Consider the following 26,707-nt stretch of genomic DNA (forward strand, 5'->3'; position numbering starts at 1 on the left):
ACATGGCCTCTGTCACCACGGCTTAAGTCAAGACACTTCAATTACTCCACATACAAGTGACGTAAGCAGAGGCCCTCTGTTAAAGTGCTCGGGCTGAGATGTCCTTTAAGAGGTGTCACAAGCACTTTGTTGGTGAATGTGAATGAAAGGAGACAGAAATTCAACAGAGGAAAGAAGAGGAAAAGGGAAAGGAGAGCAATGGAGGCAAAAAAGGTCACGGAGGGCTTAAAGAGTGACAAGAGTCTACTAAAATCTGGTGATCATATCTACTGATAAATCATCTCAAACACAACACCACACTCCCCTTATTGATGTGTTTTCCCAGACTCATTACAAAGAAAAAACACAGTTTTATTACTCCCTGAAGCATCCAGTCATGCAAATAGCTGAACTCATCTGTTATATTGGAATATTGCCGCAAAAACTACAGATCAAAGACAAACAAGTCTCCACTTGTATTGTTCACAAGTTTTAAGACTTGAATTCAAAGAATCAATAACACCTTGTCTTTACAGGGAGAGTCCCAGAGATCTTCACAGCACCACATCCACAGTATTACAGGGGTCATCTTCGAAGCAGGAAGTAGTTCCAATTAAAAGTGTTCATACATCAAAGATCAAAGGACTACTGCAGCGAAAAACCTTTTTGATTTATTAATCCAGCACAAACAACGTTTCAGTTACTCCCATTAAATAGACTGAGTCCAGATATCTATGAAATATCTAAAAACCCTGAGCAATCAGAAACATATAGAAGGATTATTATCTTATTGCTCTAAAAATGGTAATGGTCTTTGAACCATGGTTTCTAACCATTTCATGTGAGCATTTGTGGTTCTCAGAGGATGTTCCTGAACGAATTATGATCCCCTGACTGTTCCTGTCCATCACCAAGAGGTTGAAATTTCTATTTTTCTGTAACGTCTTTACAAATATTCAATCGGCCGCAATGGTACAAGCATTCAAGGTCCTCTGAGGGAAGCTAATTTTCAAGATGTCAAACTTTCTGATGTTTTGAAAGATAATTTACTCTGATGATAAGTTGTCACAAATTTGGCTAAGACTGTCATTAAGCCGAGAAGTTGGATGCATTTAATTTGGGCACTTTATCATTGCATTTGTGATTTTAATTAGAAAAGGTCTTGACAAATAGATAGATTTTAATCATTTTGGAATGCAAATTTGTGATCCTTAAACAACTTACATTGATCTTTTGACTTTCATGAAGCTCCTTCCACAGTTCAAAAAAACATGTTTTTGTAATATTTTCTTGTACATGGCATACTTTTTAAATTATGAAATACAATCAGGCTCCGGTGCTATACCTTTAAGGTAAACATGGTTTAATGCTGTGCCAGCTGACTCAGCAGAGGAGCTTTACCACATGTAAGCTGTACTGGTATATAGCTCACTGATGTGTGCAGCATCTCGGTTGACCCAACCTGTTTACACATTTGCTAACACTCCACGCTCTACCAACCCTACAGTGATCTTTAGGTGTTGAGACTCACATCATCCAGGTACACCATGAAGGTAACGTTGCTCCCAACACTGGCACTGAGCTCTCCCTGACTGGTGGAGAGCCGGAGTCCTCGAGGTGGTCGAGGACGACACGCCTGCCTCTTTGGTGAGTAGACGTTCCTCCCACCTTCCTTACAGTTATTGGATAAAACTTTCCGATACCTTTGAAGCATAAAGTCAGAGAACAAAGTGTCATGTCATATTTCATTTATATTTCAACTCCTGACATGAAATGTGAGCTGGAACCAATCTTCATAGAGAAAAAATCTGCATCGTATGCTTTCATTTTTTTTTAACAGATAGGGGCAAAAACTGAGTAATACTTCTGTCACTTCAGTATTAAAAAGAGAAAGCCAGATGTTTATGTGAAGATGCTGCGCTTCATGTTACTTTAAATCTTTTATAGCAAAGAGGAGCAGATGCTTGAGGTTATACCTATTTGTAGTAACAGAAGTAGCTCAATTGTTATTCTGTATCCATCCTGTGTAGTGTACAATATAAATCTATCTGCAAGTTTATTATCATAATTGTTGTGCATAGTCAAGCTCACTTTGCATTTTTATGTATTATGGAATTGGGACACAGTCAAGGTTACTCTTTCAGCTCCCCGAGTCCTCAGTGTGTCTTTTTTTTAACCATTGAGGAAGTAAAAGCAATTTTTTTCGTTTGCGTTCAGCACAACATGACAAACAAGTTGGAATGAAATAACATTGTTTTGTGATGGATTGAACATCGAGGGCCACTTACCCTGTGCTGTTAAGAAAGCTTTGGCTGGTGCTGCAGCTCTTAGCTGCCCCATTTGGATTAAACCAAAAAGCAGGGGAACACTTCCCATCCACCTGGCGCTCCCACCCGTAATCACTGCCAGAAAACACACACCACTTCATAAAATGATAAACAGCTCTACTCAAATAATCTGGCATGTACAAGCTTTTGTAGTGGGGCACAGTTTGAGCTTCATGGCATATTTTAAGACCATAACTAGAGACATGATTGTCAGACAAGCAGGATCAAAGAGAATTTCAGACAGATGGATAAAAGATATTCAAAATTCATTTAGTGATTCATTATTAATTGAATTCTAATAAGTCACTTGACATTATGCAAATTACAGTGGCTCGATGAAAGTTTCTCACTCCCATCTACAATTTTAAAAACTATAATTAGATCTGATGAATAAAGTCATATTAGTTATCCAGTAAATATGCACTGTAAGTAGGAACTTGGACAGATGAAGTTCAGCAAACTGAAACTTTTGTAGTTAATTACAAATGTCTACAAAAAGCTGTAATTAGGAACATCTGAATTTGATATTAAAGAAGAGCAGCTGTTTGACAAATACAAAAAGGAAAGAACTAAAAGACCACAAGGGATAAAAGTTTGATTTACATCTCAGAGAGGAAACCTGTGAAAAGAAGACCTTTACCATTCAAAGTCATAGGATGTGCAGGGGCAGGGCTCAGAGGAGTAGATCCTTGAATAGTCCTGGGCCAGCATGCAACGGTTACCTGGCCTTCGTTTCATATAGATCTGCTTCTCGCCCATCACGCACAGCTCTCCCTATCAAAGAGAGAAAAAAAGATGGTCTATTTTTATCCAGAGATGGGGGGGCTGTGCAGAAAGAGAGACTGAAGGATATTTGTTCATGAATTCAGCATGCCTACAGTGTTTACACTGGCAACAGGCAAACGTGCATCTCTTGAAGTAGACGATAAATCAATGATGTTGAATATTCCTGCTACCTTGTTGTGCAGGTGCCATGTCTGGTAGTCTCCATCCATGCACCTTCTGCTAAAGAGACCCTTGTAGTCAATCTTGATCAGCTGCCACTCAGAACGATGGCTGAAGTGTCCGAAGAAACTGGAAGTAATTCACCAAACCACAAACTTAGTGCAACATCATTTGCCAGTGGTGTTGTTGCAACAAAATATCAGCTCATCTTGTTCTCAGAATACTTCTTCTGTCATCCATGTGGACACAAAGTTGCATTCATTGTGGGAAATCAGATAGAAATTTCTGTCAATTCTGTAAGCCTGGTATTAGTCTGATTCCTGCTGGTCTGTGCTTGTCTCTACTTACGTGATAATGTGATTGTCAGATTCTGGCTCCATTAAAACTCCGTCCACATACAGAGGAGCCAGGGAGAAACTGTGCCGGTCCCATTTCTTTCCTTCGTCTAGACTGATCCTGAGTAAAAACAAACAAACAACAGCTGTCAGTGCACAAACATCTGTCTGTCCGTCTGTCAGTCTATCTATCTGTCCATGTTTATCTGTCTGTAGTGGCTAAATATATTGCTTTCTCTTTGCATACAACATCAAACATAACCAGAGCTCAGGCTGAGCGGTAAAAAACAATGCACAAAGAAATATGATAAAAGATTTCAGGTCATTTAGCTTTTGCCAGAGTTGAAAAATGAAGCGCCTTGGACTCTCTTCAAAGTGAAAAATTATCTCGACACCAGACTGAACAATAGAACAAATGTTCCCTAGTGCAGGTAAATTTTTGAAGGTGACAAAACAACAGAAAGAAAGATGTGACTTGGGCTGTAACATTACAAATAGATTGGGGAGGGGGGACTCAAATCACCTTTCTCTGAGCTTAATCACTCCTGACAGGGCTGTAGTGAGCGGGGACATCAAAGTGGATGCTGTTACAAAGCTCCAACAATATGAGCAACTTATGAGGGCATTCTCAGGCTCATATTTCCACCCGACGCTACTTTTCATTTACATAAAAGCACTCAAACCATCATATCTGTCCACGAGTACACAGACATTCTTCTATTGGAAATGATTCTGACAGCTCTGAAGCTGCAGTTTTGATACAGCAATCAGGCAAACTTTGCCCATCAGCATTTCAAAACATTAGGCGTAATCATAAGCGCCATCAAACCCAGGAAAATAAAATTATACCCCGGTAATTTCCCACTACAGAACAACTCCAACACCTACAGTTCCTGCCTATGACATCAGCCGGTGATGAACAATAGCTGCACCTACCACAAGTGTCGGATCGGGGTAGCTGCGTGCAACACTGCCAGCAGAGCTCCACCATTATCCAGAAACCAGACGTTGTGCTCTTCATCAAAAATCTGAAATGATCAAAGGTGAAAAAAGTTCATACATTCTTTACTGACATACAGATACCTGTTTCTGTAAGCCTTCAGCTATTAACTTATATAGAGGTGAGAAAGGAAGGACTCTAAATTGAACTTAGTGGAGATAGAAAAAGTAGCTCCCTCTAGGACATTGCTTCTGGTTCTTTCTGTGAAGAGCTAACTGGATCTTACGTAATAAATGACTCACAGCATTACAAATTTGAATCAAACAAAATTACCCCATTCTAAAAATCCTGTGCTGTCTGCCTTGACATTTTACATTAGCCTTTATTGGGTAAGACAGCTCAAGAGAGGCAGCAGAGAAAGTCAGGGATGACGTGCTGCAAAAGGAGCAGCTGGGTGTCAAAACAGCAGCTACTGCAAGAAGGACTCAGAGTCTGTATGTAGAGTGAATGCTTTAAAAGGGGTAGTTGTTATTTTTTAAAGCAGCTGCCAATATTCGGTGTATTGTCCACTCGGTCTGCTTGTTAGGAAACCAGACTAGAACCTAAGCTGTGAAGCACTAGGTAGCATCAACTCTACCATTGTAGAAGACTGTTCTCATTTTCACTATATTTGGATAGTTTTCAAAGCTTAACTGTGCCATCAGACAGCCCATTGATTTTTTAACTATTTGAGGATAGGAAACTCGTCTTTTGACTACACAACTGTACAAAAATCTTCATAATCCTCCTTAGATGCTTTGATGCTAACACTACAAGCCTGTTTTAATAAGTTAAGGATATAAAGTAAATTGATTTCACTAGGAAAGTTTTATTGAGATTAAAAATCTAATTTGCATGAGTATCCTGGCCAGGACAGCAGCAAGTCATAGCACACAATTACAGACTAACAAAACAAAACAATGACAAGAGCAGAACACCATATCCAGTGTAACATCAGACAGATCAGTGGTCAAAGCATTTACAACCTAATGCATCATCATCCAATACCTTTGGTCTAATTTTAAAAAGATTTGAAAAAGCCTGCTCCCTCAGGCCCAACTCTTCCTGCAACAGGTCCAGGCAGAGGCCGCATTATCTAAAACGCCTTGTTTTCCATTTTAGGCTGTACTGTAGCAGCAGACAGCAAAAATAAGTGTTGTGGTTGAGAGGCAGGGTGAAGACTTTAATTTCCAACGTTTCTAAGCTTGATACAGCCGCATAAGAAATGAGGACATGCCAATGACTTCATCTTCCAAAAGACAACGCAGGCCAACCAACTTGAATACAGGTCACAATGATGAGTTAGAGCTTTAAGACTCATAATGAACCTCCTTGCTCTATGATGTACAGTATCCAGAGGGTGAAGGCATTCTGTAGATACATGCATGTAGCTTCTTGACAAGCTGCTGACTGTGAAGCATAAAATACAGGTATTATCAGTTAAGAAACCTAAATATTTGTAAGATGAGGCAAGCTAAATCACATCACCCTGAGATGTAATTATAGAAGAAAAGTCCTGTGGTTTAGTCTTTGAGTTTATAAGTTCAGAAGTTTTATTTTTTTGGGATTTAAGAACAGTTTTTCTAAATGTGACTACTACAGAATTAAAAGCATCCTGTAAATGATGCAGAGCCTGATGCTGCGTTGGAGCAGAGCAGTAAATAACAGTATCATCGGCATAGAGATATCTGTGTTAAAAAAAAGGAGGTAAAATAAAATGTCCCATAAATAGTCAAGTAATGAAGCCTAAAAAGTCCCCCCAAGTACACTGATAAATAAAGTATTTCTTTCCTTGTTCCTCTCATGACAGCACTCTTAATATGAAGACATAATCTGTTTAAGGTAAACGTGTTACCTTAAGTGGGTCTCACCTGTCTCCAGCTATTTCCTGCATCAGATGATAAAAACATCCCAAGGTTGGTAGAGGACAGCTCCGTTCCGATATTCCCTGAGTACAAAAGCATGAATAATTTTACTCAGTGAGTATTTACATAGCAAAGACTCCATAACAAACCTATATGCACAATCAGCTGATAGAATTGTTATTTCTGAGGCGCTGTGTGTCCTCATTTTCCACGAGAGGGCATGGTTATAACTTCCTGCAACATAATCATCTCAGCCAAAATATGAGATTTAGGAGTTAGGAGTTTCTGATTTCAATGACAGAAAAAGGGCAGTGTGTGATTAGCTTAGTGTATTTTTGTGGCTGTAATGCATCAACTGTTTATCTGAGAGTTGGGATTCCTCTGGTGAGGAAAAATAAGCAAAGGTCCTCCGTTTGTGTCATCTCTAATCCGATCAGTTTAATTTAGAAATCAGAGTCATTGGAGTCAATCTACCTGTTGCTATGATGATGCCCGGCACAGACTTTTTGCTGGTGATGGGTCCGGAGGTGTAGGGATTCTCTGACATTTCCAGATGAAGATGTAGTGAACAGAAGGGCTGTCAACAAAACGGAAGTCAGTGCAGAATAGGCTGGCCACAATACGTATCGGTAAAATCTTTACAGGCGCAATCATAATTAGCTTTGTCTTCAAGCTCTTCTCCCCATTGTGGGAAAAGCGCTAACACTTTCAGACACCATTTATGGAAAACAAAGATACTTTGTTCGTTTCATCGTCTCCCTGTGAAAAAAAAGAGGCAGAATTGGCTGAGAGGACACAAAGGGCATTTGAATTGTTTCATTCTAAAGCAAACAAGGCATGTAATTAAAATTCCCAAGATGCACTGATAAAACTGGAGAAATTGATTCAAATCATTTCCACTCATCTCTCAGACTAAAGCGCAGTGAAAAAACATCAATAAGGCTTTTCAAGCGGCGGCAGTTGAAGGAAGGGTCAGAAAGTAGACAAGAGCATTATGGTCATCCGTGTGACACAGAGGAAAACTGTAACCTTGCCGTTAACCGAACAACTAACATTATTTCAATCTTTAAGGAACACGCCGAGTGAATGAGGTGACAATCAAACCTGCTGAATAACAACACAACCTCATAATGTGATTCTGTGTAATCTAACATTCATTAGTCGTGTGTGACTACAGGTAGTAAATTGAAATCACAGAGGTTAATGGAAAGTCTGGACCCCTGAAACTAGAGTCAGTGACACTCTGAGGCGCACACCGTTAATAAGAATATCCCAGCCAAGCATCTCCTCTGGCGTTTAGGAGGTTTAAAAAAGTGAGCCGATGCTGATGCTGAAACTGGCACCTCGCCCTGAGCAAACACGGCTCGGAAACCCAGAGCATCCAAAGCACAGCTGATGAGGTTGAAACATTTGACGAATGATATGTGTCAAAAGCTTCATTCTGCATGAATAAAAGCATTTATTCACTCCTGCCCAAAGGCTCACCAGGATGCAGTGAAGGTTATTTCCCACAACATCAGCAGCGGGAGCTGGCAGCAGGGCCCATGTCTGTCCCTTGTTGTAGGTGATAAAAGTCTTGATGTGACTGTCCACCAGTTTGTTGGCAAGATACATGCCGTTTATCCCCTCAACCTATGAAGGAAAACAGCAAAAATGCAATTATGTCTCAGGGATGTACTGGATGTATCTATCAAATTCCTGATGCTTCTCAGAGCTTGAAGAAAAACTCAGCTGACCAAAGAAAATAAATCTATGATAATCATTTTTTTAAATGAGAAAATAGCTTGAGGCTACAGCGAGAAGTTTTGGCTTTTTGTTGATTTGTGCTGAACTGCAGTCTCCACGTCTCACTGACTGTTAACATTTGGGGCATCATGGGAGAAAAAAATTCAATGAAGGAAACCCTGAAACTAATGAGCCATGGCAATCTTTTATTTGACAATGTTTCAGTTTTTAAAACTCCCAAATGTAAACAGATTCATCAAAAGAAGATGAAACATAATAGAAAAAACACCCTGACATTTTTTTGAAACCTTTTGATAGCATCAGGTATACATTTCCAGTTAAAGAGAAACATGTTTTTGAGTTGGGTCATACTGTATATTTATTCTGAAAACATGTCCATCTGTGAGTTTCCCATGAATAAATAAAGGTTTGAAATTAAATTATTAAGTACATGACCCTGGGCTTCTGGAAATATGACAGACATTTCTGACAAATGCTACCTCTTCCATGAGAAGTGACTTGAAATGACAGCAGCAGCCCATTACCATTACCAAGACTTAAAACACACCTTATAAAAGTCTACGAGGAGGTTTCCAGCAGGTCCTCGGCTGGTTCGCAGGTTCTCTAATGACAGGGTGAAGAAGACCCCAGGAGAGTCAGAGATGTACAGGCTGTAAGTGTTATTCTGATTCCACTCCTGGACCGCTGCAAATACTTGCTTCTCGTCCGTGCTGATGATGTGCATGTCCTGCAGGAGGGTGTGCATTAGACAGAGAAATGTAAAAGAACAGGTGAGAAAGATAGACACAGGGGAGGAAACAAAGGCCATTCACTGCTGAGACGCTTCTGAACAAAGTGTGATATTTCATCAAAAACAGCTTTTAAGAATTGATTTCTGCAACAAAGGGGAAGAAAAGATGCAAACAAAAGCAATCATCACATGTCTGGATGAGAATTCATCTTTGGCACTTTGGTGCTTACCTTGGGAAGACAATATTTTGGTAATTTCATCCTCTTGAATGATTCCCTCATGTAGGAGACAAAGTAGCTGGCTCGTCCTGACTTTGTTACCTGAGCAATAAAGTCAAAGAGGCTCTGTCATTCCTTAAATAGGCCACATATACATATTTTAACTTCACTTTACCCAACACCTTGTTTTCCAACATTTAGGTCAGTGACTCTTATTTGCACATTTCTGATTAAATTCATGAGAGTGAGCTCTTCCTACAGAGACAGAGTTGTGCAGAGTGTCCAGAAAATGAAAAAAGTGGGGTGCGATGGGATGGGAGGGGGGAGACCATCACTATCCCGAATGTGACTCTGCAGTGAAATGAGGACATGAAGCTCAAACATCTCCAGAAGGAGGTATATTAATTCTCGATGCATGACTGAGTTGATAAAACGCTTGGATTTTTTACTCCACTTTCCAGAGTGTTGAAAGAAGATTAAAATTACAAGCACAACAGAAATTATTATCATTATCTCAATTAGTCCTGAGCTAAGAGGCAGTGAAAATTGTGTTGGCTTTATCTACAGTGTGTCCTGAAGATCTTAATGCACTGCCACTTCCCCATCCACTTACAGCCAAACCAATGCTACTTGATTGCTTATTTTCTAATCAACTAGAGGGATGGTGTTTGTCCCCCAACACACTACATTAGAGCTCTAATGGAATAATCTATCGAAAATCAATGAGCTGCATTTTCCCAGGCCACATTTTTGAGGATGTTGCACTTGGCTGTTCCTTCTCTCCCAAGAGACTTTAGAGGTGTTGAAGACTGCTTATTTCGTTGTAGCCCAATCGATAACCTCATTACTCTTTGTCAAGTTAAATCCAACTGCCCCAAGCAATGAAAGTCACAAGAAAGTCATCTGTGCCGCCGCCACAGCTGCACGCGGACACTCCCTGGGTCCAGTTATTTTCACCAGCATCTTCCTCATGTCTGCCTTGACGGTCAATCTCATCTCAGCCAAATGCAATTTGGTCTTTTTATTGAATCACCATTTCTGAACCCCACTGTGATATTTTTTTATACATTTTCTGTCTTGCATCGAAGCCATTCCAATCAAGTCTGTGGATTAAGTGTGTTGAAAGTGAAACTAGGTCACTGCTAAAGTATTGCTGCTGCAACATCATATCATATCAAAAGATTAAATCTGTGGATAGATAAATTAAAAAACCAACAGTAAACATTCAGAGGTGTTTATTCAAAACGAAGGAGTGTAAATGTTTTCTAACAAACAGTGAGCTCAAGAAAATTACAATAATTAGATATTTTATTTCCCTAAAACTTGGCTTGAGTCTAACAGCGATGACCGAACGCATCAAGGATGACCTGGCAGAGAGAAAATTACTTCACTGTAGATGGAAATCAATGACAGAGGAGGGCATTTGGAAATTAAATTTCTAATAATGACCCTGACTGTGGCTGTCTAATTGGAGTCAAAGTCAGAGGGAACCGTAATAAGGACACCAACCTGTCTATTCTGAGCTTCTTTGCTGTGTGTTCTCAGGTAACAAACACATTTTTCCCAGCAGTGAGTGTTTGTCTGTGCGGAAACTCACACACTGCGTGACTTGACATGAACCAGACAAAACATAATCACAACACACATCGGGCTGGTGGGGAACAGGTGTGTTAGGGAAAGCCATTATGTGGGTTTTGATGGAAAAGTATGGACTGGATGCACAAGAGACGAAAATAAAATAAAAACAAACAAACAAAAACAAAACCCCCTCTAAAAATAACAGACGTAAGCCTCTGAGTCAGAAGAGATAAAGACATCTGGTTTAGTTTCATCAAGAAAAGTACTCCATTACTATGCAAACCTGTGTGAAAACATATTCATCCTGCACAACCAGCGAGTTGGTGTCTACATGTCCGGGAAACAGGTACTGTCTGTTGGCTTCTGTGCAGCGCTGGGCTCTGCACTTCACGTACTGAGCGCCTGGAAAGAGGCGAAAGGAAATCGATCAGAAGTAAATTACAACCATTTACCCTCAAAGAGTACTTTGTATGCGCTGGAGCTGCTATACAGTATACATATGCTAAACAGCCTAAGTTCACAGTTTTGAGAAAACTTTCGGCTTGGGCAATTGCTCGAATAATCAAAAAAGTATTCCACAAAAGTTACAAGCACATAGTTGACCTTTTAGCATCCCAAACTAGCAAACATTCAAGACTAGAAAAGTCTCAGGGAGGCTCTTTTACTGTGTCACACTTTTGTGTTAGTATTGTGACACATGAAAAGTTTGAATACTAATTCAGAGACTATTTTCTTCTCACCACAGGAGGCATATGAGCATATTTTCCGAAGCAGGAAACCCCTATAATTGGTTTGACAGAATGCTGTTTAGAAGGAGGGAGTTGAGGTTTGTCTAGGAGACACAGGGGATAGATTAAAGGGATGAAACATCCATCAACCAGCTAAAACTCTCCATTTTTGTCAGAAGACACCTATTCTGCTTTACTAGACTTCAGGGACCAATCTGAGCAACAGAACGGGTCTCATCTTCCCTGTGACCTCGCTCTAAATGAGAGGCAAGGGGGTCCTGTGGGTCTTGCTACTGCAGTGGACAGAAGAAGAGCACACTCACGGCCTTTTGCGATGCGCGTCTCGATGTGGACCACATCAGATTCTCTGTCCAGCCCCATTACCGCCCTTGAAGGAGAGGGGGGTTGGGTTGGAGAGGAGCGGAGAGAGGTGAAGGAAGATGGAGAAAAAAAAGAAAATGAGATAAGAAAGAAGAGGGAGGCTGGGGTGAGAATCACAGCTGTAGGTGGACATTGTGTGAGAGCCATTGAAAGATGTTTTTATCTGCTGTAAATCAGTCAGTGCATAGAATGTACAAGACCAGCGGCAATTAATCTCAATTCACCGAAACATCAAGAGATAAAACAACAAGGGGGAGGGGGAGGAAAAACACAGCGAGTCCCATAAATATCAACCCAAGCAATGCGGCTGTAGCACCCTACTGAAAAATAACTATTTGACATAATATGTGTGAAGGAATGGTTTCAAAAGCACAAATAATGCATTGTTTCGGGCACCACACTTCCCGCTGCGCTGTCCCATTTATCAAACATCTAACTGTTCATGCATGTGGAGAGGATGTCCTCCATCCAGTGTCCTTTCTTTACGACTAAAAAACACACTTGGGTTTGACACATACCATGACAAACAGGGATAAACGGGCTCACATCAATATTCACTGCCTTGTGCTCAGAGTCTGGATTACTAAATGACAGCGACAACAAAAACAGCATGTCATGTTTGTGCTATGGAAAAAGGAGCACAATATTGCCTCCTCCTACGTGATTCGGGTATAATCAGCTTTGTGTTTGACTGCATAAGGGGAGATCTGGTTTTGACAAGAGGTCACTGGATCCTTCTGACAGCACAGGGTCACACACACTATCATTATGCAAATTACAATCAATCACTCTGCAAAAAAAAAAACAATTCAAAAAATAGGATCCATGCAATCATACCAGTAGAATCGACCTGGCATCACATTGTCGTGCACAAGCAGCCATTTCCTCCCAAAGTCCATTGAGCTGTACACCTGCACGATGAAATCATGATGACATTTATTACACTTTAAGTATCATCATCACAACTGCAGCAAAAATTACCTTCAAAAACACATTATGGATTCAATATAGTAAACATCTTGGAGCATCCTTGGCTGAATGATGGTCTGGCTCTCTAAGAGCTGTTCTGATTCATATGAAATAAATGGAGCAACACGGTGTTTCTGAAAGTTAATTTAAAAGTTGAAATATGTACAACTTCAAGATTTTGTAAGATAAACTTTACAGGGTAAATGAATTAAACATACTTTTAACATCATCATTAATCTGAGTTCAACAAAAACATCTTCTGACAGAGAGCAGCGAGTAACCATGAATATAGAAAACCTACTAAACCGATCCATATTTTAATACATCTATATAATGTTACAAAGTTAAAAGCCCAAACCAAACCTTTACAACGTTTAATTACATAATCTATATGGATGTTGGTGTAATCCCCGAAGATTTTTTCCAGCTCGTTTCAAGACCTTTGCAAAACTTGACCTGAAACTTTCCATCACACCCTTTTCCAAAGACAAAGACAAAAGTACCAGTAGACGGGAAAGTTTTTATGTTTTCTGGTCACAGGAAAGAAGCCAGAGGATTTATGTCTCAGCTGTTTCTGAAACACAGAGGTGGTCCATTTATAAAAACCTCCCGGAAATGCTCCAAAGCACAGGCTGTAAGTTGTGGCTCCATGGTACGAGTCCTCACCACTCAGGGGTTAGATTCCAGCCCTTGTAGTCACATGCCGAAGTGTCCTTGTGCTTCCCAATAGAAACCTCTACCATTAGTGTGCGAATGTGGTGTGGATGGGTGAATGAGGCCTGCTGTGAAAAGTGCTTTGATTGGTTGGGAAGACTAGAAAAGCGCTATATATGTCCTTTTACCGTTTAAGTAATATCAAAATAGCAAGGTAATTCTGCACTAGCTGACATAATCCTGCAATAGCTATAATGTGCTGCTAACAGCTCACAGGTATTTTTATGTATAGGCATAAAGGCTCTTGGGTTGCTTTGTGACTATGAAATTGAGTGAAAGTAACACCCATAAGCTGTGTCTAACTTAATATCACCTTTTTAATTAGAAAACTTTTCAAGCAGAGACTAAATCGTGCTTGACTTAAGGGTTCTCACAGATGTCAAAATAAGATTGACAAGGGGTTAATTAAGCTGCAAATCATTCAGAGCTACTCAACAGGTGACTAACATGATGAAAGGTGATAAAGAGTAGAGTAGGTATTCTCTAACATAAATCAGTCAAGTAGTTACCCTTCAAAAATGCATCATCATAACATTTGATACAAACTGAATAGATGCAAATTGCTGATCAACTGCAAGTTGCTACGACCATCAGAAATACCATTCAATATGTTTACATAGACATAAAAAATTGTACAAGTCTAAGCTCTTGGCAGACAGTCTTTCATACAATATATTATCTTAGTCTTCCAGGGAAAACTAGTTAATTTAATTTACTCTATTTTCATTAAATATGCCATGCTGTCATTACCAAAACTTAAGAGGTACATACAGTTAGCCTATTTCAGTGTTTTTTTCTGAGCTCTTGAAACAATGAAGATTTGAGTTGTATCATCTGGCATTACGTGGTGATCTCATGAAAACAACGTTGCATTACTTGTCATTTACAAGAAAACAGAATGAAAAGTGTATAGATCTATCTCCACTTGAAAAAGCTTTGATATAAAGGTCATTTTCAACCTTTCCTCTAACAGGTTGATTGTCAGAAGATACCTTGCTGTCATGACTGTAGGCCAGTATCCAGTTCTCCTGTGCAGGGTGGAAGAGCAGGCTCAGGATATTGAAGTTAATGGTATGCTTCTCAAAGCTCGCCCCTTCATCTGAACTGATGAGAACAGCGCTCTCTACCTCTGGGTCGCTAAGCATCATTATCTAAAGTAGAGAGGGCCAGACGAGGGATATAGCATTAGAAGAGGGAGAGAGACAGAGATACTGTCATTTGGCAGCAATTTTAAAAAAGCTGTAATTTGATGTTGGGACTAAGCTTTCCGGAGATCAGACAGAGAGATAAAAGCAAAAAGAGGAATGCTGACCTTCTGTTTGTTGGTAGGGCAGACGTACAGGTAACTTAAAACCGTCCTTGAGCCCACTTTGTCGTTGAGCTTGGTGTAGGTGCTTCCGTAATCAGTCGATCTGGACACAAACAAAAAGCATGCTGTGTGTTTGATGAAAAAATCCATTAGAGACCTGCCTGAAACTGTTTTCAAAGCACCATATCAGTGCTGTAGCATGTTTTAGACCATTAACTGCAAGTCAGTTATTCCTATGTGACTGCATCTCTAAAGCACAACATACATTTTCAGATTGATTTTCTTCCACTCAGCCAACCTCTTGCGTATTGAATGAACTTGCAGTCACAGACTAGCTTCATGCTAATGTTATTACTTTGTTAGACAAAATCTGTAGCCATTACTACACTTTTCATAATCTGTAGCACCACCTGGGCACCACTTTAAATGCAAAAACATGACACAGCACAAAAAAAAAAAAAAAACACTCATGGAAGATGCTGTTATATAGTCCTAAAATGTGGAATATGAATAAAAAAAGATTCTCTCCAGGTCAATTTGTGTGTCAAAAGTATTCATAAACAGGATGCTAGCATAGGAGTTATTGACCACTGATAAGATTGTTTGGTAAATAGTTTCTATTTTGTTTCCATTTACCTAAAAGAGTCATTTAACCCATATACTCCCACTATCAAGAGAAGCTGCTGGACATGTTTTTTTAAACTCTTAAGGTAATGGTTTGACTTAGGGTAGCTTATTTAAGTTTTAAAAATGTAGAATATGAAATAATAAAAGGTATATAATAATATAAAAACAACAACAACAACAACAACAACAACAACAATAATAATAACAATATGAAACAAAATGAAAAATCACACATTTTATGTTCTACACTGTCTAAGGAATGAATTGCATGTGCTTATTTTGCAGGGAGAAATTTGGGATTAAATGGGTTAATGCTGCATACGGTGCACACTACTTAAATATTTTTGACTTCAAGCAATGTGTAGTACATTGAGGCTGGCAGTTATTGTTTTTCACACTGTTACCATGATACCAATGTGCATCCATAAATTGTCTTTTACACAGGGTACATATGGGAGAGCAGGACATGGGGGAAAAATGGAGCCAAGGATGGGTTGGCAAATATATAAAAAAAACTCTTTGTTGGTAAATTTGCAAAGACACACATCAGCTGGTAGCAAATGTATACTGTAGGGTGTGCAACCTATAAAATGCCAAGAGAACAGAGGTGAACAGGGAGTATCAGATATGACTCTGCGAAGGACAATGTCAGTGCTTGAAGGTTAAGAAGCAGTGAAGGCAAATAAATGCATTTACCTTAGAGATTAGCCATGTCTATCAAATGAAGGATACAGTAAAGGATGACCTTCAGTTTGATCAACTAACTCAGCTAGAAATGTAGCAACAAGCAAGAAAAAAAGTAGGAAGTAAAAGATTGCAACCCAACATAAACATGTAGTGCAGTTAAGACAGTGCTGTTTTAAAAACATCAGCTTTGTATTTGAGTAGAGAAATGTATTTGACAGGTTTACATGGCCTTTAGGACATGTGTGATGCAGCTTTGGGATTAACATTTTTGAATTTAAACAAGGTATTTTTGCTTTCATTAAACCAGCACTGGTGCTCATCTCACTATCCCCTCATCCAGATATTTACATTCTGCTGATAAGCTATTTGACCTTGACCACCAGAGGTGTTTTTCAACCACAAGGACTTTCCCCTGGAACAACATGAATCTTGAATGGAGGAACTATGGTCTAAATTTAGGTCTGGAGTGATAAATTTACTCCTGTATACTGCTCTGCCTGGTCTGATTTACATAATTTACCCCTGTTTTTGAACTGTGGTGGAATTGCAGACAAACACTGGACAACAGGACACGTGTGGTTCTTGGGGATGTTTTACAGGGAACAAAAAATTCTTTCCTTTAGTCAGTGTCCCCCCACAATCCAAGCATGAAGATAGATGAGGGCAAGTGGGCATCTTCATACACTGGTGTCAAACTGGGTCCATGACACCTTAAGGAGACTCAACTGTTCGCTCTACAGATGTCGAGAGACGCTTTGTGCGTTAAAGAGGTGACATATTCATTAGACATTTCCTTTTTTGCTGCTCTAACACCAGTTAGGTATAATGTAGCCTTGCCAAACACATTACACTGACTTTACATTCCCATACACGTCAAGTCCTTGAAAGCTGGTTTTCATGCAACACTGACATGTAATAAAAAACAGCTGCTGGCCTGAAGGTACAATTAATTCATGAACTTCAGGTATGCTTTGAGGAATTAAAAATACAGTGTTTATAGTAAATGTTATGTGGCGACAGCAAAAATCAGGAGTAATAGTAATCATCACAGCTTACAGGGTCATGAACACATTTTCAGTACCAGCTTTACTGGTTCTTGAAATTTGATTTTAACTGATTTTATAACAGTTACAACTGAAGCAAATGCTTGATATTACCTTTGCTTCTATCTGTTTCATTTATTTTGTCTCTTTTTCATGTATTCAGTAGCTGTATTGCAACAAATTAGCAGCATGAAGGTGATAACCACAGGTTTAAGATGAATTATGTGACTCATTTTCTGCTTTTATCTCCTTTTTATGAGAACAGATGACCCATTTCTTGGCCCTTATTACTTAAACAGCCTGTGTTGAAATAAAATAAGACATTCAGTGTCTGTCGCAACATGAAAAGATACTTCACAGAACTGCCTGTTCCTTACAAGTCCGTGCCTCCCGTGACAAGGGTAGATGTGTTTGTCATCCCGATCTTCATATTTCTCCTCGCTCTCAGTTCTACCTGAGTGCCTCCAAATGTAATTTCACTGCATAATTGGATAGATACCCAGTGTCTGCTATCATTGTCTGTGCATTAATCTGAATCGTGCTGTTTGCTGTTGACATTGTTTTCAAAGACTTTCCCCTCTATAACACATTTGGATTTGTGCTTAAGTACTCCTTTCCTCTGGCCTGTCCCTCTCTCTGCTGTTTCAGAGAGCCTCTGGAGCAGATTGTGAAGCATTCTCCAGTCCAAAAAATCAGCTATCTCCAAACACAAAGTGACTTGATGTTAGCTGAGTTGGTGTCTGCAAGTCCCCCATTGATCTGCACAATGCATTTTGCCACCAACAGCGCGCTGTAGCTGTAGCCATAAATCATGTATTGTGTTATCGCCAAAATCATTTACTCCTGTTTCTTTTCATAACATTCAAATTTGTGCTTTTCTAATACCCCTACTAAGAGGCTTCGTGTGGCCCCTGAGGTACACTCTAATTTACTCTCAGCGCCATTGTTAAGCAGACACCTTGATGATGGAAGACCTCCTGTACACAATATGGGATTTCAAAACGTGTCAAGTCGGGTGTAAATCTTAGCTGCGCCTTTGGTGAAACAGATATTAATTTGAAACTCTATGCTTGGCGGAGTGATGGTCTCTTTTTCGTGTGTATTTCAGAATGAAATGAGTTCTCTGCAGGCTATGGAAGAGGTGAGGAAAAAAGGCATATCAGAAGCTGGATAGGGCTCTGTGGCATAATCCTTAATGAATTCTATTCTTATTTATGACCTGACAGGGCACTGTAACTCACCTCTCAATATATACTGAATGGAATTACTACGGCTATACAGTGGCAATCGCATGTCAATTGCTTCTGAGACAAAAGGTTACAGATGACAATCAATCAAAAACTCCATCAGGAAGTTTCTAGGTCAGAGAAAAGAGAGAGCCAAACAAAGAATCCCTCAGATAAGTCTGGCGTTTCATCTTTTAGAAGCAGTCTTTTCAGGGATTTTTTTGGTCATGATGGACCGAGCACACATCTGGGTCTTTTTTTAAAAGGTTGTCGCACTCTCAGCTGTGTTATTTATGGAGCTGCAAAGGGGAGGATGCTTCGTTTTGAACTACTCCAGATTGCTTTATTAAAACATACTTTATATTGGCTTCCAGTATAACTTGATTGCTCATATCCTTGCAAGGGGAACACTATAAATCAAACTTACAGTATACTGCATCTTCTATGAATACATTATGCTTATTGTTTTTGGGATCTTGCTTTTGCATTTTTATAAAATTCCCACCATGATGCTGCAACCTTTTTGTTTGGATGGGAGAGGAGTGATTGAAAACAACCTTACCTCCAGAGTGAGCTCTCTGTAACAGCCCCCAGGTTGAAGTCGTACAGCTTTGTCAAGATCAGGATCACCTGCAACATAACAGGAACAGGAATGTGTAATTACATGCCAACGTCTGCACTTTAAAAACCTTTGCATAAGTGCCTCACTAGCATACATTACCTGTCTACACTTAATGACATGGAATGAATCCAACATGCCTGCTACATCTTTTACTAATAAATATCAGCCCTGTGCAGAGTGTAATGCCAGTGACAAGGGATCTTTGTGTCACAAGAAAATGTCTGCTGGTGGCAGGATCTGAAAAAAAAATCCATGAGGGCTGTCAAGAACTATGTTTGTATCTCATGTGGAATGATACCTACATGACAGCAAAATCCAAACATAATTGTTCAGTGAACATTGAAAGAAATACAGTCAGTCAGTCAGTCACTGCACCACAACGCCCTCTCTCATCCATTTCTTTTAATTCTCTTTCTTTTGTCTTTGAGGTAGTTTAGCAGCAAAAGCACCGAAATGTTGATGGATAAAATAGTACCCGTTATTTTAGTCACTGGACGATGCTGAGGTCCAGTTTGGCCTAAATGCTTTTGCATGTTCTCTGAGGATGGTTGGACAATGTATTTCGGGGGAAACAAAAATGTAGCCCATAAAAGCTTGGCAAGTCACAGAGGGCAGAGTGAAATGGTGTGCAAACGAATTATTGTCACTCCAATGGCATTATAAATGACTTCCCATGGGGATGCTCATAACTCAGGATGGAAAGGAAGGGAGTTTAGGGCAGGGCAGGGAGTTAGGAAGAGAGAAAGGAACGGTGGATAATAACAATCAAGGAGCAGGAACATGGCATAATATGAGGAATTTTTAAAAAGCCTGAAAGATAGGTCAAAAGCTCAATTACAGTGAGTTTAAACACATTAACCTTATGGGACCGGCGGAGCGAATCATTAAACCAAGAAAAGCCACACAAGACTCGGAGGAACAAAAGACGTGCCTCTAAGTCTGCTTTGAAAATGTTAAAAACCCAATTGACCCACGATTTAGCCATCAAACAGCCAATGTGCATGGCTGGGACTATCTGCATTACAGGTTAATTAACCAATCACACAGTGAGATAAGCATTTGCATAACTAAATGCACCATGTCTGCAAGGTCCAACGCTGAAGTCTGAATCAATTTGGAGTACCGACTTAGTTAAATGGCTGTGATGTAAGGCCTAATTGCCTTCTTTGAAAAATAGATAGGAGAGAAAAACTCTGCCAAACTGTTGATCGTTTGTCTCCTCAATTCTCTTTTTGCTCACAACAATGACTCTGTGTCATGGGACATTACAAATACTATGAGGTAAATTGAATCTGGAATTGATTTCATCAGTGTCAAACCAGAGGCAGTTCATTCCTCATAGAAGGGATTCAACTATCTAACACAGCAAATTAAGTGTGTGAACAATGCATAAATGTGTTCTCTATTTGGTTTCAACCATCTTGCACCATTTTACACAAGAATCTGATTTATTCAAACATTTTCAGAGTCTGTCAAGTGTAAAACCGCCTCTCAGAATAGCCCTTGACAGCAAAACTTGATTACAGAAAGCCTCAAAGTATTTCAGCTGTAATTGTCATTAGGAGCTTCATCTTAACTGGCATCAACGTGTTTGTGCAGTTGGCTCATTAGCAAAAGCTGACCCAATGAATTGGGTCAGTGAAGATCCACCTCAGGGACCCACAGACTAGTGAGGCAAATGACTGTTTGGATGATTTGTTCCTAAGTGGATACATCAAGAGTACATCACTGGAGACTGCGTGTTCCCACGTCCTTAACATTATTGATAGGCTGTGCATCCGTGGCACATGTCAATGAGGAGCAACTGCTGTACATGCTAATGCCGCAACCAGCAGGGTCATACCTTGCACATCAGATGCATAAGTGACATTGTGAAGAGCCAACGAATTAAGTTTTGTTAAACGCATATTGTGAGAGATCATGGTGCAGCCTTGCATTTATGTAAATACTGAGAACAAACAAACACAAAATGGCTCCCAGAATTATTTGGAGCCTCCAAGGTAAATATAATTTTCCATGCACATCATCACTCACTTGCATACATGAAATTAAGTAAGGACCCTGGAAGGCCGAAAGCAGTGCATTTATTCATGTTTATGTTTTATTGATGTGAGCAAAGAGAGCTTTGCCCCGGGAAAGCCAACCAATCATTTTTCAGATTGGTTCCCACCCTCCAAGGAGTTGGGTTTAGTCATCCTTTTATCCTTTTTTGGAGCTTTCTTTCCTTTCTTTACTTCCCTTTTAAAACTCATAAGTACCTCTTTCCTTTCTTTTCTTCATTCTCTCTTTCAGTCTGTCTTTTTATCAATCCTTGTCACTTTTCTTTCCTAATATTTCCTCTTTCTTTTTATCTTTTGTCCTTTTGTTTTCTTCCACCCTTCATTATCTTCGATTTTTTCTTTTTCGTCTTTCCTTACATTTTTTTCTATTTTTTCATAAATTCTTGACTCTTTTCTACCCTTGTTTTGATCTTTCCAACATTTTCCTTTTGTTTTCATCCTTTCCTACCTTACAGTTTAGTACAAGGCAGCTATTCTTCCTTTCTTCTTTCATTTCTTCTTTCTCTTTTTTTCCTATTCTCCCTTTCTTTCTGTTGTCTTTTCATCTCTTATTATACAGGCTCTCTTTTGTTTTTCAGCATCCATTACATTTCAAAGGGGGCTAATCCATAAAGGGGACATTTTACAAAGCCATATCTCTGTGGGGTGTTGTTTTGCCACGTTGAGATTTTAACTCTTTCTGATGCCTAAATAGACCCCCTCCATGCAGCCATATTGTCACTGTGATATACTGTATCAGCTTGCAGGCAGACCTACACACTCCACTTGCACAGGCGCTCAAGCATGCAGTGTGTATATTACAGACTCAATGACTCAGACTGTTGGACCAAATCCGATCTTTTGAAATTCCATATCAATCTGTTTTGGTTTTTTGAAGAGAAATGTTTAAAGTGCTTCAGTGGGACGTGATGGGCATCTCAAAAACCATGTTGGTGGGCTGAACATTTTCTACACAGCTCGCAATTTAGATATGAATCATCTCTGTGTGCTGTACAGCAATACGGCTATTAATAAAAGGACTGTTTCTCCACATCTGCACACTTTTTATGCTTTCTAACACCCCACTTCAAATGGAACCTGTTGCTTCCTCCACCTCCAGTAAAGCCTCATTAGCTTGGCACAGTTCACGTATCATATCTAACTGATTAGGTAGTAAGGGGGAAAAGGGATCTTTGCTCCAAAAAGTCACACCTTCAATTCACAGTTTGTTCCTTCTCATGAGTAACTCATGATGAGGGAGGAGGAATAATCACCAGAAATGTGAGAAGTATAGCCACTTTCATGTCTCTGTCACTGTTTTCAACCTAACCTTAGGGGATAGCTGAAGGATCTAAATTAATTTCTGAGGGACCCCAAAAGTTAATAACGGTGACTGATGTAAGGCTCTTTGTATTAAGTCATCTAAGAGAAGCACTGACAAAAAATCTCAGTTTCATTTACCTTTAACTTCCCGTCAAAAGTTCACAGCTGAAATGATACACATTTACATCCTCATGAATACACATAAGCCTTTGTATATTGTACTGTGGGGTAAACACATCCACACAGAGCCATCTCCTGGGACTCACCCTTGTCTATTTACCTCCTGCGAGTCCAACCACATCATCAAAATGTCTGACAACTCACTGAGATGTGTCGACTGCAATTAAATCTCCTCCTAAAAGATGAGCTTACAGGAGGTAATATTTGCCCAGATATGGCTCTGTCAGCTGTTCTAAGGTCAGTTTGAGAGACTCTATTAGACACAATTAACTGGTTTGATGTGATTTTTGTTTTCAATCCATCAGGTGATCCAATAAAACCAAACCCTGCAAGTCCTGGTTGAAGATACTTTTTGTTTATGACTAAGCTGTGTGCAAATTTACAGATATAAATCTATTCTCTTTACAAGACAATCATCCCTTTGAAAGATGCCCTTTCCACCTTATTCTCTGAGGTGCTACTGTAGAAGAGATAATGGGTGGAGCTTCCAGCGATTTAACAAAAGTAAAGATAAGATTTTCCCCTGTGGCTGAGCATAGTGGCAGTGGCAGCTGGTTTTGTAAAGAATTCACCTTTTGTTAAGCAGATGCTGTATTTTATTAACAAGCTTCATTTTCACAAAGATCCTTACAGGGTTCTGGTATCTACTGTACTGTAATTCACCTAAGCCACACCTCCAACCACTCACTCAGACAAACAATGAATATTCAGTGACAGGCGCTATGGTAGGTGTCCCAGTAGGAGACATTTCACAGGAGGCCATCGATGATTTTTGGAGACAGAGAGATCACATACCACCTAGAAGCCACCAAAAATGTCTAAACTCGGCATTAGAGGGATATATGAATCATTTTAATGCTGACATGGTCGATAAAAAGCTTCAGCTACAAGCCAAAATTTACAGGTCCCAGTGCAGACTTGACAAATCGCATCTTGTTGCCGTCATCATCTCGGACCACAAGACAGAGGATCTGTATTATTCATGTACCACATAACACAGAGTAAGAAGTCTAGTTTACCTCCAATTAACTAACCTAGCTTGACTTGACTTGTAAAATAGGCTATGCTAATAACTTATGGCATTTTTTTCTGATCTAAACTTAACTTAAACATCTGTATCAGCAGAGCTAGATTTTTCTTCTGCTAAAGCAGAGTTTTTTAATCTACAAAGCTTTACTAAAGATCTTTTAGTACACTAACATAACACATGTAGACATCCTGGTTGACTGCACAACTTTATCATAAGAAGACACTTTTCTCAGTTGAGATGTGGCTCAGGAAAGAGTAAGAATTACATCCTATCGCCCAACCTCTCAGGAAATGTACTGGAATTGCACGTACCCAATGAACACAGTTTGACCATTTTTGAAGTCTCATAAAAATCTCACAAAACAGAATAAAAACTGACTTTCTAGTGTATTCCAATGGACTTCTAGGCAGAGAATGTCAGAGTGTAGGGGAATGCGCACTGTGATTGGCTTATTGTGTTTGGGGGCGGGACTTAGTCAAACTGGTTACGCTAAAAACTGGATGAATTTCTAGTTCTAGCAAGCAGCTAGCTGAGGGAAATATCTTAGAAAAGAGCTAACATTACAGCCATTTCCTTGAGGAGCTGAAAAAGGCCGAAATCAGCCCAAAAAGTGTGAACACAGCACCACACCATAAAGAACTGTGATATGTGTAAGTTTCACACCTTGGATCTATTGACGTCAGGAAACCAGGGCCGTGTATACTTTGTGTTAAGTACTGGCGACATTATACCAAATGATTTCTGATATAGTTTTTTTTTTTCTACTTAACTCTGAAAGACCAAAAATAGTTTTCCATTCGGCTTGAACACAGATTTTCAGTTAACAAGGATTAACTTGGTAAATAGGAATTACAAGGAGTTAGTCAGAGTGTGGAGGTAGAGCAACAAATGAGTTTGAATAATTGTGATTAAGACCAAAATAATCATCCCACTGTGTCTGTAATTTTGTATCTGTGAGCTGTAAAATCTGTAACAGGGCAGCAGAGTTGAATGCCCAGCTTTCACATAATTTTTCATGCCTGTGTAATACTGCTGATTACCCAGAAATTGACTCCTGCCATCCTGTTTTGAATAAAAAGCAGAAGAAGTGGTTTGAAAGAGGAAGCAGGATGAAAAACGTAGCACATGGCAGAAAGAGCCGAGTCTACCAAATAATGCAGATGCATCGAGCCCCCACAATGCATCCCGGCCATTATCAGACACCAAAAGTTGGCATTTCAGTGTGAAAAGAGCAGGCTGCGACTCCATTGTTCATCTCACTGCACTGCACTTCACTGGCACATTCTCACAGACGCAATCCCGAGGACACAAAAATAAAAGCAGTTTCATTTGTTGTTAAGCTCATTACATTTTCAACTTCATTAGGGAAAGGAAGACAGAAGCCAAGGGCTAGAAAGAGTCACTGGAGTAATTTGACAAACACTGTTTTTCTTGAGTCAACCAACTAATTAATGTCCTGGATCTCTTGCCCATACTGAGAACATTTTGAGGTCCGACGTAGACTACCACTTTCATTTTAATTTCTTGTAATATTAAGGATGAAGATCGGCCAAGAACAAAAAGTAAACAGAGTTTGTTCATTGGGGTGCCAAATGGGATTCAGAAAAACACTCAAAACTTCAGTATTACAGCCTATCCACCACTATAGACATGAAGTGGAACCCTTTTTTGATTTCTCAGTAGATTAAAGATTAATATATTCATGCATCCATTAGAAATTATCTGATGCAAACACCTGCAGAGAAAAGAAACAGTATTGGTTCCAAATTTGCATAAATTTCTTAAAGGCTTGACAGCAGCGAGGGGCAAAATCAAGATGCACTACAAGTGGGTGGAGGGATAAAGAAATAAAACAACATATTCTGATTGTGGCTCTGCGAGGACGACTCCAAAGTGAAGCACTTAGCAGGAAAACACAAACTGCTTTTAAGAGAAATGGTGTGGTCGAAGAGAGAGGCCTTCCCCTGTCCTCGTCTTATCCCTGGACCAAATTGATTGTTTGTACTTTTGTGGGTGAAAACATACTGCAGGGATGCTGCTTTCATCAAGTAAACCTCAGAGAAGCGTCCCCTGTGCATTAGTCTGCTGTCTGTGCGTTTGCTTATCCTCCTGACTCCTGAGCTTTCGGTCATATAGCCCTGATGCTTTGAGCTTCAGAGGTTTTCCAGCAATCAATTCAGTCCATTATGGGGGGAAATTAATGAAATGGGCTGACTATAAAGGGGCTTTACTTCAAATACAGCTCCATTGTGAGGAGGCTTGTGTGCATGTTATGTCTCTCTGCTGCTAACAATGCACAATAAACCGTGATATTTGCTATTACGGGCGAAAAAAAAAGTCTGTCATTGGCCTGCTTTTTTTCTTCGAAGAGAAGTGTGGAATAAAAAGTCAATGAAATATGTTTAATGCACTGGGTATAGACACACATTCAGTCCGTAATTTTTCCTTCTTGTTTTGTGTTTGTGTCACGGAAAAAAGCACTGTGACAAAAAAAGAGGGTGAAAAACAAGGAACATAGCGTTCAAGGACAAATTTGATGGCAATTTGAGGAGTCATTTGAGTGTTTTGACACATTCGACAAAGTTTTAGTCACATCCTGTGCAATCTAAAATTAATTTGATGCATCGTAAGCTGCGAGGAAAGAAAAAAATTTAACATTTGCATTTTATTCTTACAAGGCTTTTGTTCTGTTCCACTCAGGTTTGCTTATATTGAGTGTTCAGGGACTAGGTATCATAACTTCTACTCTTCAACATGTAACTCATTATTCATGTTGAAGAATCTATCTATACATATATATATATGAAAATACACATAAAAAAAGTTTAGATCATTTTTAACGCTCTTTCTTTTTGTAAAGCAGCACTCAGACATTTCTTCCAGTCTCCTCTCTTCCTTCACAGCTTTGGCTCTTAATGGCTCGGCTTCTGCCCACAGGAGTCTGAGCCAGAGCCAAAGGCGGTAGTGGGTCCAAATTGAGATTTTGGAAGAGAGAGAAACCCTCCACCTAAAATGACCCTCTTCACTGCCAAAAGTGATGCGAGACTCACATCATGAGCTAAATATGTCACGCATACCCCATCTTGTCATTTCGCTCATCTCTCATTTACATTTTTCGTAATGTGCA

At 39.6% G+C, this 26,707-nt stretch overlaps 1 protein-coding gene across 1 annotated transcript in view; it reads right to left on the reverse strand.

Annotated features, from left to right (window-relative positions):
* Positions 1-26,707, reverse strand: part of sorcs3b (sortilin related VPS10 domain containing receptor 3b) — a 46,205-nt gene that overhangs the window by 10,935 nt on the left and 8,563 nt on the right. The window contains exons 2-18 of the mRNA XM_074675804.1: positions 18,949-19,016; positions 14,807-14,906; positions 14,487-14,645; positions 12,649-12,722; positions 11,754-11,818; positions 10,986-11,104; positions 9,137-9,226; positions 8,724-8,903; positions 7,916-8,062; positions 6,905-7,007; positions 6,437-6,513; positions 4,523-4,614; positions 3,600-3,707; positions 3,263-3,380; positions 2,947-3,080; positions 2,268-2,381; positions 1,511-1,682 (exon numbers count right to left, since the gene is read on the reverse strand). Coding sequence (XP_074531905.1) covers positions 1,511-1,682; positions 2,268-2,381; positions 2,947-3,080; positions 3,263-3,380; positions 3,600-3,707; positions 4,523-4,614; positions 6,437-6,513; positions 6,905-7,007; positions 7,916-8,062; positions 8,724-8,903; positions 9,137-9,226; positions 10,986-11,104; positions 11,754-11,818; positions 12,649-12,722; positions 14,487-14,645; positions 14,807-14,906; positions 18,949-19,016 — 1,920 coding nt within the window. The remainder of the gene's footprint in view (positions 1-1,510; positions 1,683-2,267; positions 2,382-2,946; positions 3,081-3,262; positions 3,381-3,599; positions 3,708-4,522; positions 4,615-6,436; positions 6,514-6,904; positions 7,008-7,915; positions 8,063-8,723; positions 8,904-9,136; positions 9,227-10,985; positions 11,105-11,753; positions 11,819-12,648; positions 12,723-14,486; positions 14,646-14,806; positions 14,907-18,948; positions 19,017-26,707) is intronic.

Source organism: Halichoeres trimaculatus, unplaced genomic scaffold (assembly GCF_033239565.1).
Source record: "Halichoeres trimaculatus isolate MK-OKI-2021-1 unplaced genomic scaffold, fHalTri1.1 fHalTri1_scaffold_8, whole genome shotgun sequence".
Taxonomy (NCBI): domain Eukaryota; kingdom Metazoa; phylum Chordata; class Actinopteri; order Labriformes; family Labridae; genus Halichoeres; species Halichoeres trimaculatus.